At 37.2% G+C, this 15,733-nt stretch overlaps 2 protein-coding genes across 12 annotated transcripts in view; one reads left to right on the top strand and one right to left on the bottom strand.

Moving 5' to 3' along the window:
• TIGD4 (tigger transposable element derived 4) overlaps positions 1-15,733 on the bottom strand; it is an 827,821-nt gene that overhangs the window by 114,178 nt on the left and 697,910 nt on the right. The gene's annotated exons all lie outside the window — the stretch shown is intronic.
• Positions 1-15,733, top strand: part of ARFIP1 (ARF interacting protein 1) — a 132,827-nt gene that overhangs the window by 103,398 nt on the left and 13,696 nt on the right. For 8 of the 10 annotated variants that reach the window (XR_014264153.1, XM_082463572.1, XM_082463571.1 and 5 more), the window contains one exon: positions 50-224. The exons of 1 other annotated variant lie outside the window; for it this stretch is intronic. Coding sequence is in view for 8 of the 9 variants with exons in the window: in XM_082463572.1 (XP_082319698.1) it covers positions 50-224 (175 nt within the window). In the remaining variant the exon portion in view is untranslated. Of the gene's footprint in view, positions 1-49; positions 225-6,728; positions 8,012-15,733 lie in introns of those variants that run through there. One more of the 10 variants, XM_082463570.1, reaches the window with a different exon arrangement.

Consider the following 15,733-nt stretch of genomic DNA (forward strand, 5'->3'; position numbering starts at 1 on the left):
CTTACTTCACACTGTCTGTAGTGTGCTTCACTTATTCTCTTCTTTCCAGAATTGAATATGATGCATATCGTACTGATTTGGAAGAACTGAATCTTGGACCACGTGATGCAAACACTCTGCCAAAGATTGAGCAATCACAGCATTTGTTCCAAGCACATAAGGAAAAATACGATAAAATGCGCAATGATGTTTCTATCAAGTTGAAATTTCTAGAAGAAAATAAGGTAAATTTATTCTTTACCTTCTGAGATCTTTCTGTGGACTTTAAAATAAAGTCATCCTAAAGAGAGATAAATAGAAAGTTTTTTGTTTCTGTTAACTGTCTTTCATTATAGAATTGACCCTTGAACAGCTTGGGGGTTAGGGGTGCCAACCCTCCGTACAGTCAAAAATCCACATGTAACTCACAGTTTGTCCCCCCGAATCCAGGGTTCCCCGGAGTCTGCGCTTCCACATCTGCAGGTTCAACCAACCACAGATCATGCAATTCTGTAGTATTTACTGTTGAAAAAACTTCACGTATATGTGGACCCATGCAGTTCAAACCTATGTTGTTCAGGGGTCAACTTTGGAATTGTTGGAAGTGGGATTCCATTTATAATCAGCATTTTAGTTTTTAGAAGTACATAAAATATATTTACCTTTCTGTCTTAAAAGTCATCTTTCACATGTAACAATTGGCAAAAAATACTTGATGTTGATCTTCAGATTGGTGTTGGTATCAAGTGCTTTAAAAAGTTACATAATGATAGATTCTGTTCTGAGTATTTTGAAAACTTTTTATTAATGGTAGGTACAGATTTCAGGAAGGGAACATCATTCTTCCCAGTAACTAATAAATGAGGAATGACTGAAAGGTTCCGTTGAGGGCTGCAGTTAGCATAACCTAGAATAAATAAGCCAGGAAACCAATTTTATACATTATTTTCATGTAACATGAATACATCCAAGGACTAGAACAGTAGGAGCTGAGAGGGACCTGCTTTCCTTGGAGGTAGAGTCAGGTAATAGCAGGCTCCTGAGCTTTGGTTTAAGTGAAGGACAGGTTCCCATGTTTAACATTACATGCATACTCAGTTTGGGGAGGGGGATTGCAGTTCTGAAAATGGGAGAGCCAGTAGTGAGCTCGGTACAGAGGAGGTGTAGATCAGTCCTCTGGAGATGGGGTCTCATCACTGCACATTGGTGGTCCCCTTCCTGTGCTTTTCACATCCTCTGAAGTCATAATAGACCTTCAGCTCTGCTTTCTTCCAGGTATCGTCTTAATATTATTCTTCAGTTCTAATTGTCTGTTGATATCTTCTTGTTTTCCTTAACATTTCCTTAGAAACTCTTCTGGCTACCATAAGAGCCACATACATTTCCTTCAGGCCAGCAGTATCACGCACTTTTTTTTTTTTAGCTACAATGGGTGAAAAGTACTGATTTTCCATTACACTGAAACCATTATAGTGTCAGTAAAGGAAACCTCAGCGGAGTCATCAGACAGCTTGCCCAGCACCATTCAGACAAGAGCACAGTGAGCCTTTTAGCATTCATTAGCTGAGCACTTGAGATGGCATTCATTTCAGTCATTTGGTTTAATATTTTGAAGGATAGGAAAATGTCAATACTTAGATATAGACATATATTTTAAATAAAAATATTTTTTACATACTCCCCTAGAATCAGCACGGTACACTGTGGTGCTAAATGAAATATGCTAGCATTTTATGGGCTCTACCTAAAGCTAATTTGAATGGAAAGAAAGGAATTTGTCTAATTTGGGGGTTCAGGACCTCTGCCAATAGAGAAAATTATTTTAGGAAATGTTTAAAATGGTAATTGTGGTCTATTGGAATCTATTGGTATTTATTGTGTGCTATTCTCTGGATAGTGAGATTATGGGTAATTTTTATTTTCTATGTATTCTTCTGTATTTCAGACATTTTCAGTGAAAAGTTACATTGCTTTTATAAAAAGGAGAGAAACTTATTTTGAAAGAATTAGTATCCCTAAACCATCTATGTTTATATGGTTCTTGCCAGAGTAAATAAAAATAAGCAAATTATACAAAGATAAATAATGCCTGTGTGACTGCTGCTTCTCTTACTATATAACTGTTTTTGAAACTTGGCAGTAGATCTCCAGATTTAGACATGAATCAGGGAAGGCAGTTATTTGTCAGTTACTAGGCATTTTACTTATATTCTCTCACTTAATCCTCATAACAGCCTTCATACTCAGGAGACACACTGAGAAGTGAGGAAAGAAGAGAACAGCCAGGTCATCTCTGTAAATTGTACATGTCAGTCAGGTGGCTCTCACATCCAATTTTATCTTATTGGCATTGAAGAATTTTTAAAGTTGGGAGTAACAGAAAATTATGACTTAAAAACACTCTTCAGGCACCATAGTAAGGGTCTGGACTAGGATCATTGCATTAGCAGAGAAAGGAAAGAGCAGTGGTTTCAAGGCTGTATGACAGGAATTAGGAAATCAACATAGGAAGTTGGTTTGGCCTGAAGCTTATGAGGGATGAAGGTTGGGAACTTGTTCTATTTAACCCAGTATTTAGTTTGAAATGACAACAAGATATTCACATGGAAACAACTGGTAGGAAGTTTATGATGTGGGTTTGCAGTTTGGATGAACAAGGTCAGGGTTCCAGAGATAAAGGTTTAGAAGTCATTACTTTGAGAATAGTGTCGTCATTGTCACATCTTCTCTTCTTTCAACCTTCCTTACTATAAAATAAAAAAGAAAATTGCCTTTATTCTCAAGGATTTTATGTTCTTAGAGAGCCTAGAAATATTCTTTGTTTGGGGTTTTCCGCAGTTGTCAAGCTAAGTTTCAGTTTCAACTCAGTAATCATTAATCAGCTATGTCTAAAATAAAATCTAAAAGAAACTCTGATCTTTTTATCTTTTGTGTTTAATTCTTTAAAACTATAAAAAGATAATGTTTTTGGTCTCTGTTATTTTAAGCAATAAACAACTATAATTTGGGTGAAGACTTAGATCCATGAGAAGATTTTTCTTTGTTTTTTATTATTGTTGTTGAACAACTTTTACCCTTTTCTCTTCTTTTATAGCTCTAACAAAGGGAGGAAAAAGCAAGCCTTTAGGCCTAGGAATTGCCTGTCATTCCTGTTTGCTCTCTTGACAGTTTGAAATGCCTCAAATTGGGGGTTTTCTTCTCTTGTTGAACTACAACTGAATTTATACCTTAGTATTTCTTTTATACACAATTGTCAGGTAATCTACTTAGCACTTGAATTTTAACAAAATATACTATACTCTTTCTATTTCTTAAATATTGTATGTTAAATTTTTTTTAAAATGTAAGTTATCTGAAACATCGATGAGTGCTATTTTGTAATTTGATGATTTCCTGAAGGCTACTGTTTTTTTCTAAGGTTGTTTTTGCAGCTTTTTTTGCGGGTGGGTGGGTGGCAGGGGAGGGGTTCTTTTGGTTCTCATATCCTGGCTTTTGGAGTGTCCTACCATAGCAACACTTCTCTTGCAAAATGCGAGACCAGGTAACCAAACAACTAGAATAGTGCAGAAGTAAAATAGTCACTCAGACTGTGACTATCGTTATAAATTTTAGTGGCCAAACATTGTGAGAATATTTTTGTTTATTTTTTTTTGAACTTTTAAAAAAAATTTGAGAGTGACTGGGAGATGGATTCTTTACTATTATTTTAGAAAATTGAGGTGTTTATATGTGCTTAGTCTAACCTTCCTTCTCTCTGGCAAAACAAAGGGAATAGGTGTGTAAAATACCTATGTGCATACCAGGGTGTGTATGTGCATGCATTAATGCTGAGAGATGTGTGCACATATCCATGCTTGTCATTTCCCCTTAATGGAAAAACTTGAATTCTTCTACTGTTTACAATCTATACTCTGTCCAGTCCCCTGCCCTACCCCCAACCCTCCTGATATATTTTGTTTACCTTTAACCTAAACAACCCTCTGATATTCTCTTCCTTGTTTACTAAACAACACTGAGTTGCATAACAGTAAGGACACAGTTAATTAGGCTCTTCTAATGTTTCTCCTTTCATCAATATTTCTTCTAGACCTTTAAATAATGTAACTTGAGCTATTTTCTGACTTAAGGCAGTTTATTTACCTTTTTATTGTACCTTTGAAGGTTCAAAACAAAACAGAAGCTAGAAAATAGAAAACATAGTCAAGAGAGAAAATAGTCATTTCTGGTGCTTTGTAGACTTTGTGGGAACACAGAACACGTTGTAAATCAACTATACTTCAATTTAAAAAAAAAAACACAGAACAAAGTAAACATACTCACATAATGTGAGACAGCTATATATGTAGTTGTGGTTACCCAGTGACTTTATACAAATATGTACTGTAATAGGAAATACCCAAAACCTAGTACATTTTTATAATAATATGCTGTAAATGTTTAGAAAAGCTTGGAGAGCAAAGGTATTCTTCTCTTTGAGAAGAAAAAATATAAGCCTCTGAATTTAAAAAATGGATATCTGTTGCCACATTTTAAGAAACATGTTAATCATTACTTAATATGTAATGATTAACATGTTTAATCAGATACATTCTTGAAATCTCTTTTTCCCTATTGTCAAAAGAAAAGGACCCTAACTTTTTACTCTTGATATTTTTAAAATAGTCATGCCAGTGATGTACTGTCATCTTTATTTCTGTAACTGTAGGCATAAACAGTATTCTTGGTATTTGCTCATAAGTCAAGTGAAATGAAGTTCTATAGGTAAAAGCAAATAAATAAAAAATAAACATTTATGAATTTATGGATTGAGATGTGTAAATACAGTAAGCAACCTCAACACCGTGCCAGATATGATTACCTACGTTTGGATCCTATGAAACAGTCCCTTAGTCCTGCAGCTCTACTTCCACACTTAATTCCTGAGTGTATTTAATCATGTAATTTGATATAATATCATGTTGTTATTGTTCTTTTCTTCATTCATTTAACAAACGTTTATCAAGTATTATACTGTGTACCAGGAAGTGTTCTGGATATTGGTGATACCCAGTGAGCAAAAGTAAAAAAAATTCAACCCTTAGAGTTTATAGCCTAGTAAAAGAAACAACACTGATCAAATCACACCAAAACATAAATGTAAAATTTTGGCTGTGACCAGTGAGTGCTCAGGCTCAGGCTTCCATGTGATGTTGAATATTAACCAGGTAAAGTGAGAAGCAAAGAGTATTTCTGGCAGAAATGGCAAGGTGTGGGAGGTAAACGGGGGCCGGACGATGCAGGCCTTATAGGCCATGTTAGGGAAAATTTATTTGAATATCAGTGGGAAGCCACTGAGAGAATTCTTGGCAAATGATGGGTCTGTTTTTGTTTTAATATTTATTTGGTTGCACTGGGTCTTAGTTGCGGCAGGTGGGCTCCTTAGTTGCAGCATGTGAACTCTTAGTTGCGGCATGCATGTGAGATCTAGTTCCCTGACCAGGGCTCGATCCTGGGCCCCCTGCATTGGGAGCGTGGAATCTTAACCACTGCGCCACCAGGGAAGTCCCAGCAAATGACAGGTTTTAAAAATGGTGCATAGATTTTAGTAGAACCTAAGAGTGAATATAGGAGTTTAGACAAGAGATAATGGGAGCTTGGATTAATGTTAGTGGAAGTGGAATGAACGGAAGGTTTCAAGAGATACTTACAAGGTAAAACAGAAATACATGTAAAATACTAAGAACAGATTGATGTAATTGGCACCTTTGACATTTTATTCCTTTATTCAGCAAATATTCATTAATTGTTTTTCATATGTCAGTCACAGGGTTAAGTAATAGAAATATAATGGCCTTGTTGTCATAGAGCTTTTGGTCAAGTAAGAGAAATAGACATTAAATAATTACAGAAATACAAACCGTGATCAGTGCTGTGAAGGGAAAATAGAGGGGTCTTGTGAATATACAAAGGGGACTTGGCTTGATATGGTACAGAAAGTGACATTGGAGCTGAGGATCCAAAGGGATGGAGAGGAGTTACCAAAGGTGTGTGGAGGAAGGAATAGAATATGCAAAAGCCAGTTGAAGGTCAGTGAGGCCAGAGTATGAGGAGAATGGGGGAGAGTAGCTCTGTATGAAGCTGGACCGGTAGATCAGGCCTACACAAGGATGAAAAGACGTATGTACAAGGTTATTCATTGCAGTGTCACTAGTAATATCAAAAGATGAGCAACAACTGAAACAGTTCAGCAGTAAGGCCTAGTCGAATCAACTGTGGTTCATTTATGAAACAGAATACTTTTCAGCTGTTAAAAAAAAAAAGAATAGGGATGCAATTGATAGAAGGATCCTCAGAACATACTATTAAATGAAAAGAGCAAGGTGCAAAACAGTGTATATGGTACAGAACCTTTTCTGTGAGAAAGGAAGGAAATAAGAACGTAAAATCATATTTTCCTGTGTTTGCATAAAGAAAAACCAAAGGAATTAACTAATTAAAATTTTTTTACCTATAAGGGGAACAGAGTAGTTGGAGACAGGACTGAAAATGAGACTTCTCATTATATGCTTTTTGTGTCCTTTCAATTTTGATCCTACCTATTCAAAGAATAAAATTTGATTTTTAAAAGAAAGGAAAATAGGTATAGATAGAAAATGTTTGTTTTTAAAATAGTATACCTTCTGTTTTCAGAAAGACTCAACTAGATTTCTGTTTTTCTTTTCTCTTTTATTTTTTTTTTTAATATTTATTTATTTATTTGGTTGCACCAGGTCTTAGTTGAAGCAGGCAGGCTCCTTAGTTGTCTCTCGCCAGCTCCTTAGTTGCGGCATGTGGGCTCCTTAGTTGTGGCATGCAAACTCTTAGTTGCGGCATGCATGTGGGATCTAGTTCCCTGACCAGGGATTGAACCCAGTCCCCCTGCATCGGAAGTGCAGAGTCTTATCTACTGCGCCACCAGGGAAGTCCCGATTTCTATTTTTCAGACATAGCTTAATATACATATTTATATAACCTATAATTTTCCTCTTAGCTTAAAATCAAATGATTGATTCTGTGTTGGAAAGAATAGAAAAACAGTTTCATCTTAAGTGACAGATTAGAAATGATGTGATAGTGCCTTCCATTAATACGGAAAATATTTTCTTGTATGCTGCCATGTTTGCTGTTCTTAGTGGTTTGACTTCCAGGTCCCTTTAAAACTTTCTAAACACACATGGAGCAGGAAAAATTTGCCTGTGATTTGCATTGTCTCCTTTCTCTCTTTATAAAAGAGGCAGAAGTTAACTATCTTTATATGAATCATGCAACCGAAAAGAATCGTGAGTTGTGGGTTGATTTTGAAATTAACATCAACCAAGCCATATCTATCCAGAGTCGGTTGGTAATTTGCAGTTCTCAGCTGATGAATGCAGGAGAGAGCACACCCAGCTGACCAGTTCATACAGTCTCTCTGTCGGATGTGCTAAGATTTCCATCATGCAGTTTTTGTGAAAGAAAGGTGTTTTGAACAGTAGATTTAAAAGCCTTCCAGAGGGATAGCTGTATAATCATGAGTTGCTGTTTTTATATATTTGGCTTGGTTCTGTTTCTTGGTAATTATATTTAAAGTACTTGTGTTTTCTGACCCCTTTTGGTCAGAAGTGACCAACTCAGTTGGAGGATAGGTTCATTTTTCTGTTGTTTATCTTATAGGGGAGAGGATTGTTCAGTCCTTTCACTTTGGATGTATAGGATTCACTTATTAAAATTTACTTCTTGGGGGCTTCCCTGGTGGCGCAGTGGTTGAGAGTCTGCCTGCCAATGCAGGGGCATGGGATCCAGCCCCGGTCTGGGAGGATCCTACATGCCGCGGAGCAACTAGGCCCGTGAGCCACAATTACTGAGCCTGCGCGTCTGGAGCCTGTGCTCCGCAACAAGAGAGGCCACGATAGTGAGAGGCCCGCGCACCGCGATGAAGAGTGGCCCCCAGTTGCCGCAACTGGAGAAAGCCCTCGCACAGAAACGAAGACCCAACGCAGCCAAAAATAAAAATAATAAAATAAATAAATAATAATTTAAAAATTTACTTCTTGGGAATCCCCTGGTGGTCCAGTGGTTAGGACTCCATGCTTCCACTGCAGGGGGCCCGGATTCAATCCCTGGTCGGGGAGCTAAGATCCCGCAAGCTGCACGATGCAGCCCCCCCCCCCCAAAAATTAACTTCTTGACCATTACTACTGCAATGTCTCTATTCTGCTAGATGGTTGGTACTGTGTATGCCTCAGATCCACGTTTCACTTATTTTGCCGGCCTTGGGTATCACCCAAGTCAGTTTGCCAGGTTTTGTGATAAAGGTGAGTTTTTCAGTAAGCAACCAATATGAGATTTGAACAGATCACTGATACTCTACCTTGGTTTTGGTGGCGGTGGCATTACTGCACTTTTTTTAGCTCCTAGTAGTTACAGTCTCTGCGATTTACTTAGAAGTAAGCCCTTTAATTAGTATCTCTGAGTAAAATCTCAGACGACACCAGCAGTGTTTAAGAACTTGACTTTGCATTGTTCTTTTTCACCTTTCCTTGAAGTCCTTTCAGTAATGACTCAGTGCTTTCCTGTTGACTGTATATATATATATGCTTAATTACATATATATATATGTAATTAAGCATTACAAATGGCTTGCTTTGGGCTAATTTGTAATGCCTAATTCTAAAGAAATACTGTATAATGGTATTATGACAAGCTTGCTGACAAGCAACTTACAGTCTAATGGAGAACATTTAGCAAAATCTATTCTATACAAAATGCTGAGTAAAGCATGAGGAAGAAGAAACCCAGAATTTGATGAAGAAAACCTTAGTGTGGGCTAGAAGTACTTGCTGGGCTGGGTGGCAGTGTGACTTGAGCAGGACCACACAGAATGAGGAACATGAGCACTGGCAGAAAGAGGTCAGAAAAAAGTCTTCAAGAAATCCTGGATCATATGTTTCAACGATTTGTAAACTTTTGTTATATTTTCTGTTTTGTTCTTAAAGCAGAACATAGTATTGCTGCTTATGGATTTTTTTAAGGAAAAATAATGGTTTTATAATAACAAATTTTAGTAAAGCTTTTCCATTAAGTTTATAAACAGCTGTTAGGTGCATGGGGTGAGAATTTTGTGAGGTGTGTAAGAGGAAAAAAAAGTTAGCTTTCCAAGATAAAATAACAGAACCATACTTCTGAAAGAAAACTATTTTGTGAATGTAAAGATGAATTTGAATTGGCCATTGGTTTATCTGTAAGTTCCTGTTGCCCAGTGTTCAAAGGCCAGTGAGAACTGGGTCACTTAATTAATGAAAGGAAATACCCAGTTCCTTAACTACTCTTCTGGACCTAAATTAATTTTAAACTAGGAGTTCAGATGCTAACTGGAATGATTTCTGCTACTTAATATTTCCTCGAGCAAAGTTTCTTTGTTTCTTCCCCTGTGTATTACAGTAGTGCCCAGGGCTTTCTCCAATTAAAGCACAAATCATACTGTGCTGTGAATGCCTGCTAGTCTGTTTCTTCTCCTAGAGGTAAGCTCCATGGATACATATTTAGGGCATTCCCTTCCTACAGTAAGTGAACTGATGGACACTGACCTTTGAGTAATCTGCATATAGAGGAAGCTTTCTGTAAGTATTTTATATAATATCTATATGTATATCTATAATCTGTGATCTAGATGATCATATACTAGTGTGCAGATGATGATGCTGAGGTCCAGAGAGGTTAAGTAACTTGCCCAAAGTCTCACAGCCAGACCAGGATTCAAATCTAGATCTGTTTGACTCCACAGCCCTGCTTTTAGTTAAGTAAATGATGTTATAATGTTGCTCCAGGAAAGGCTCGGAGGGAAAAGATTGGAGATAACCTTGGAAAACAGAAGCCATATTGGCCACATCTAAACCTGGAACTCTTGGAGGGAAGGGTGAGGACAGGGAGTTAGCTAACATGGTAAGCCATAGAACAGAAGGACCAACAGGCATTTTTGCTAAGGGTGAGGAAACTTGTGCGTTGAGAATTTTAATGTACCGTTGGATAAAAAATGATAAGGCGTAGTGCTGTGACTCACTGTTACTGGAGTTTACAGATTGCGTTTCATCAGTTATCTTCTTTTCAAAACAAAACTGCCATTTTTAACTCATAGGATGCTTTTTTTAAAAAACCCTCTTGTCAGTGATTTGTTGAAACCATCCCAGTGAGTCAGAAAAATAAAGTCTATTCTTCCACCTCCATACTTGTGTTTCCTTTTTCTCACTCCCTTCCCAGTGCCCACTCCCACATTTCTGATAGTGCTTCTCTTTTTCAGCTGGTAGCTGCTTTCATGACAAGCATTTCCAAAGCTATTACAAAGTAATAAAATTATACTTCACAAACCTGATAAAAGGCCAAGACAGGTATATATTCCTGCTGTTACTCTTCTGGTTTCTTACTTACTGGAAAAAGATCAATGATGGGCAGAGAAAGCATATCACTATACATTTTTAAATAGTTGGGAGTAAAGAAAGGAATTATTTCTTTTTTTTTTTTTTTAATTATTTATTTATTGGCTGTGTTGGGTCTTCATTTCTGTGCGAGGGCTCTCTCTAGTTGCGGCGAGCGGGGGCCACTCTTCATCGTGGTGCGCGGGCCTCTCACTATCGCGGCCTCTCCCGTTGCGGAGCACAAGCTCCAGACACGCAGGCTCAGTAGTTGTGGCTCACGGACCCAGTTGCTCCGCGGCATGTGGGATCCTCCCAGACCAGGGCTCGAACCCGTGTCCCCTGCATTGGCAGGCAGATTCTCAACCACTGCGCCACCAGGGAAGCCCGGAATTAATTCTTTACATCAGTGGTTGGAGACTTCTTACTAAAGAATGATTTTGTGGGCTTCCCTGGTGGCACAGTGGTTAAGAATCCGCCTGCCAATGCAAGGGACATGTATTCGAGCCCTGACCCGGGAAGATCCCACATGCCGTGGAGCAACTAAGCCCCTGCACCACAACTACTGAGCCTGAGTTCTAGAGCCTGTAAGCCACAACTACTGAGCCCATGGGCCACAACTACTGAAGCCTGCGTACCTAGAGCCTGTGCTCTGCAACAAGAGAAGCCATGACAATGAGAAGCCCACGCACTGCAAGGAAGACACAACACAGCCAAAAATTAATTAATTAATTAATTAATTAATTAATTTTTTTTAAAAAAAGAAAAAAAGAATGATTTTGTTCCAGCTTTTCCTTTCATGCTTAAGCCAAGGTACTGCCCCAATATTGTTGTACACTTAATATAAAGCCCTATTTTATATAATTACCGGAAGAGCCAATAAGTACTTTGAAGAACTTAACAATTGTAAATATATTAAAACTAATAGCTTTTTTAACTAGAAATTACCTCATTTAAAAAAAATACTTCAGTGTCTCTGATAAGAAGGTATGTAATCTAAATTTGATTTGGAAAAAAGTTCATTTGGTAGAAATAAAGTACTTTCTTATGGTTTTGATGCCTATGAAATAATACTTTAAGTTTTTTAGTCAATAACTTTGTAAGTGGTATTTATCTTCTGTTGGTACATGCTGTATCAGCAGGAGAAAGTTTTCAGTGTGATCCACTTGACATCATCTATCAGTTCTGCTCTTAAATTTCTCTTACCCAGTTTATATTTAAAACCCCAGCTTGTCTCTGTGTGTCAGTAGTCAGTGCTGAAGTTTGTTTTGCCCTTTAACAGTTAAAGTATTGTATGGTATATTTTCAGTCATTCACCAGATGTTGCTATAGTGGTTTTGCTTGTGTCTGATCTGGGTTGCTCATTGTTTGGTAGGTCTTTATGAAAGTTCTTAGTAATTGAGTTCACAGTGATTTAGTATATTTCTAAATTACTCTGTTTCTGATGTTAGGTTTTCAAAGTTGGTCAAATCTGTCATCATCTCACCACAGGAAATATTACCTCTGTCTTCTCCTATTTTAAATCTGCTTTTCTGTCATGTTTTATTTATCCTTATAACCACTTTAAACCTTTTTAAAGTTAGGAGATACATACATAAATAGCTCAATATAGATTTTTTTTCCTGCTCTGTAATTATGGAAAGATTATATGAAAGTTTTTTATTATATGAAAGTTTAATATTGCATTATTCTTCATAATTTTAGAAAGAATTAACTTTTATTTGTTCCAACCTTTGCATTAGATCCTTGTCCTCAGGCTGTTTAAATGCAACTTCAGGACCAGAGACAAAATAGGAGGGAGGTTTAAATATATCTTATCTACATTTCTACCCTTCCTTTTACTGATCTCTTATACCTTCTTTTGTTTGTTTCAAACTTTGTTTAAAAGCTTTCTAAAATGTAGAATAGAGGCAGATTAGAATAGGTGAAAGAACATGGACCAGTCTTGGAATAAACATTCCTAAGTTCCCCAAATCTGGCCTATCTGCTTCCTACCTGTCTAAAACTTAGGTGAGTTACTTAACTTTCTGAGTCTGTTTTTTTTGTTGTTGTTTTTTTAACAATAACATGGAGAGAATAGAAGATGTTAAGGGTAACATATTACCTGTCACACAGAAAGTGCTTCACAAAAGTTAGTGTCACCCACCATATCAAAGAATAGTCTACCAAAAATGCTTGGCTGCTTCTTTGATACTGTATGCTTATCACTTCTCATGATTTCATATCATAAATATAGAAGTAAACTGAAAAAGTGTAATGACCCTAAAATAGTTCCTCCAACATTTTGGCTTTTTGCCCCTTCTCCTAAAAGAAGGGTTTGACCTTTTCCCCCCCCAACCTTACGTTCTTTATCTCTCTCCTCAAGCCAGTTCTAGTTGAGAAACCAGAATCTTTCCCAGACTGACCTTTTTTCCTTTTTTTTAATTTATTTTATTTACTTTTATTTTTGACTGTGTTGGGTCTTCGTTGCTGTGTGCAGGCTTTCTCTAGTTGCGCCGAGCGGGGGCTACTCTTCGTTGCAGTGCGCGGGCTTCTCATGGCGGTGGCTTCTCTTGTTGCGGAGCACGGGCTCAAGGCACGCAGGCTTCAGTAGTTGTGGGTCACGGGCTCTAGAGTGCAGGCTCAGTAGTTGTGGCGCACGGGCTTAGCTGCTCCGCGGTATGTGGGATCTTCTCAGACCAGGGCTCGAACCCGTGTCCCCTGCATTGGCAGGCGGATTCTTAACCACTGCGCCACCAGGGAAGCCCTCCCAGACTGATCTTTATAAAAAGGCCAGATAGCCTAGTAAAGTGAACCTGATAGACAAGCCAAATACTTAAAATAATACTTTTAAGTCTTGTTAAAACTGCTTATTATATATAGTGACAACAGCATAGTGTCATTACCAAGGCTGCAAAAATTATCTTTAAAATTGTATTGCAACTGCTTTTCTAATGTTTCTGAATTTTCCCTCTATTGGTAATGATTTGTATTTACTTAATAACCAAAGCATTCTGAAGATTCTTTGTAGCCTGTCAGTCAGAGCTGCACTGAATACATTATATGAGTACAGACCCTAGTGCAAATTAAAATTAGTCAAAAATAAGTGGAGATTGGACTTCCCTGGTGGTCCAGTGGTTGAGACTCTGTGCTTCCAATGCAGGAGGTGTGGGTTTGATCCCTCGGCGGGGAAGTTCTGCATGCCACGTGGCACTGCCAAAAGTAATAATAATAATAATTAAAGTAAAAAAATAGAAAAAAAAATTTTTAAGAGAAAAAAATTAGAAAAGCAAAATATTCTAAGTTTTTAATTCATTTAATTTAGAAAGTATACTCCTATTGAGAACTGATTTATTAGTTTATTTTAATTTACCTTTATTTTTGATTTAGTAATGGTTTGATTAGATAAAAGAGTCAGCTTACCATTGTTGTTTAAATTTGCATCTGATTTTGAAGACTACTACCAGAACTAAAACTCGTACTAGGATAACACTTACATAATCAGTGCTAATAGAAAAATGAGGTAAGTTGTCTGTTTTGGTATGAAACAGCTTCTGAGATTAAAGTGACAATGAAATTTTATATTTTATTTCCATAATTATAGTTGAAAAGCTGTGAATCCCCAGAGGCTCTCTTTATTCCAGGAACTTCTCTGAAGTGCAGATACTTGAAAAGGCTTTTACACATCAACCTTCTCACAGTTACCAAGAGAATGTTTTTGTGAAAATGGGTATTGTATTATTTTGTTGTGAAAACTAGAATTCAGTCCTAAAAAGCATCCTCTTTCCTTTATTTCCCATGGATTAAGTTTCACTGGGGAGTGGGGGACCATTTTAAATACAGCTAATGGACCCGTTTTGAGGCTTGGGTGGTGGGCTACCAAGCTTCCCTCAGCTAAAAAAAGAGGTGTGTCTCTGTGTTAGGTTTGTCGACTGTCAGGGGGTGGGGACTTCGACTTGTGTTGACAGCAGTAGGGTTAGCTAAAAATTGTCTGATGCCCTTCGCACTTTCTTTCTGATGCTCTAACTTTCTAGGCCGATGTAACAGCTCTCTGCAGTTCAGTACGTGAATCAAATCCTGTGCTCTTTTACTGTCTTCTCCAATTCTTTTTTTTTTTTTAATATTTATTTTATTTATTTATTTGGTTGCATCGGGTCTTAGTTGCGGCAGGTGGGCTCCTTAGTTGCAGCTCATGGGCTCCTTAGTTGTGGCATACAAACTCCTAGTTGCAGCATGCATGTGGGATCTAGTTCCCTGACCAGGGATTGAACCCGGGCCCCCTGCACTGGGAGTGTGGAGTCTTAACCACTGCACCACCAGGGAGGTCCTTGTCTTCTCCAAGTTCTAAAACACTGGGAGATAAAATTCAAGTCAAAAATTTTTTGTGGTCCGAAAAAGAGTAATTAGTTAGAACCTATTTCTAAAAATTATTAGAATTTCATACTAAAAATACAGAAGCCCTTTAGTTGCTCCAGGAGACAAGGGTCATCTGAAATTGGAAAACAAGAAAGGCCAAATAATACTAGTAGGTGGAAAATTACTCTGTGACTCAAGTAGGTTACTACCATGAAAACCTTAAAAAATAACTCAGTAATGGGGAAGAGTGTTTATAAACTGGTACATAAACTTTCAGCTAAATTTAATACATCTCTAATAGAAGTGCCAGTTTCTGTCCTTAAAAATACATAGAAATAATGTTTTTCTACTGAAAGAAAGCCTTTCAACAGAACGGCTTTTTAAGAGCCATTTGAGTTTCCAGATATATGTATACCTCTATTTAGAAAGCAGTTTTCTCAGAAAGTTTTAGTAGAAAGGAACCATAAAAATGATCTTACTCTCAGTTTCTTCATTATGCAAGTGAGGAGAGTTCATATGGTTAACTTGAGGCAAAAATGGGAGTTGAGCCCAATTTTCCTGAATCTTTCATTCTCCTTCAAATATATCAGCCTCCTTCTGCAGTTAACAAGAGTCTCTACAGGCAAAGAAAAAGATCATCTACTTAATGGACAGAGAAAATAGAAAATTAATAAATGGTTTATTTGTGGTAGGTTTGCTTTGTTCCTAATCAGGAAAATGGCATTTTAGAGAAGGAAATTTTACGTACATGTGCTTTCCAAAGAATCAAAATGCATCACATATCAGTTTGTAAGGATTGTAACATCATATTTTAGAGCCAGATAGGAGTTTTCCTTGAATTCTCTGAGGTGTATTACTTTTAGAATCTACAAGCAAAGGTGAAAGTCTCGATTATAAACAGAACTGACTTATGGCTTTAGAGAGAATTAGAAACTAGAAAGATTATTTGAAACTTTCTAATTTAGTTTCATTTTAAAATCTATCTACTAATTTATAGTCTTTATTTTTTATAC

Source organism: Balaenoptera physalus, assembly GCF_965194825.1.
Source record: "Balaenoptera physalus genome assembly, chromosome: 5".
NCBI classification, from domain to species: domain Eukaryota; kingdom Metazoa; phylum Chordata; class Mammalia; order Artiodactyla; family Balaenopteridae; genus Balaenoptera; species Balaenoptera physalus.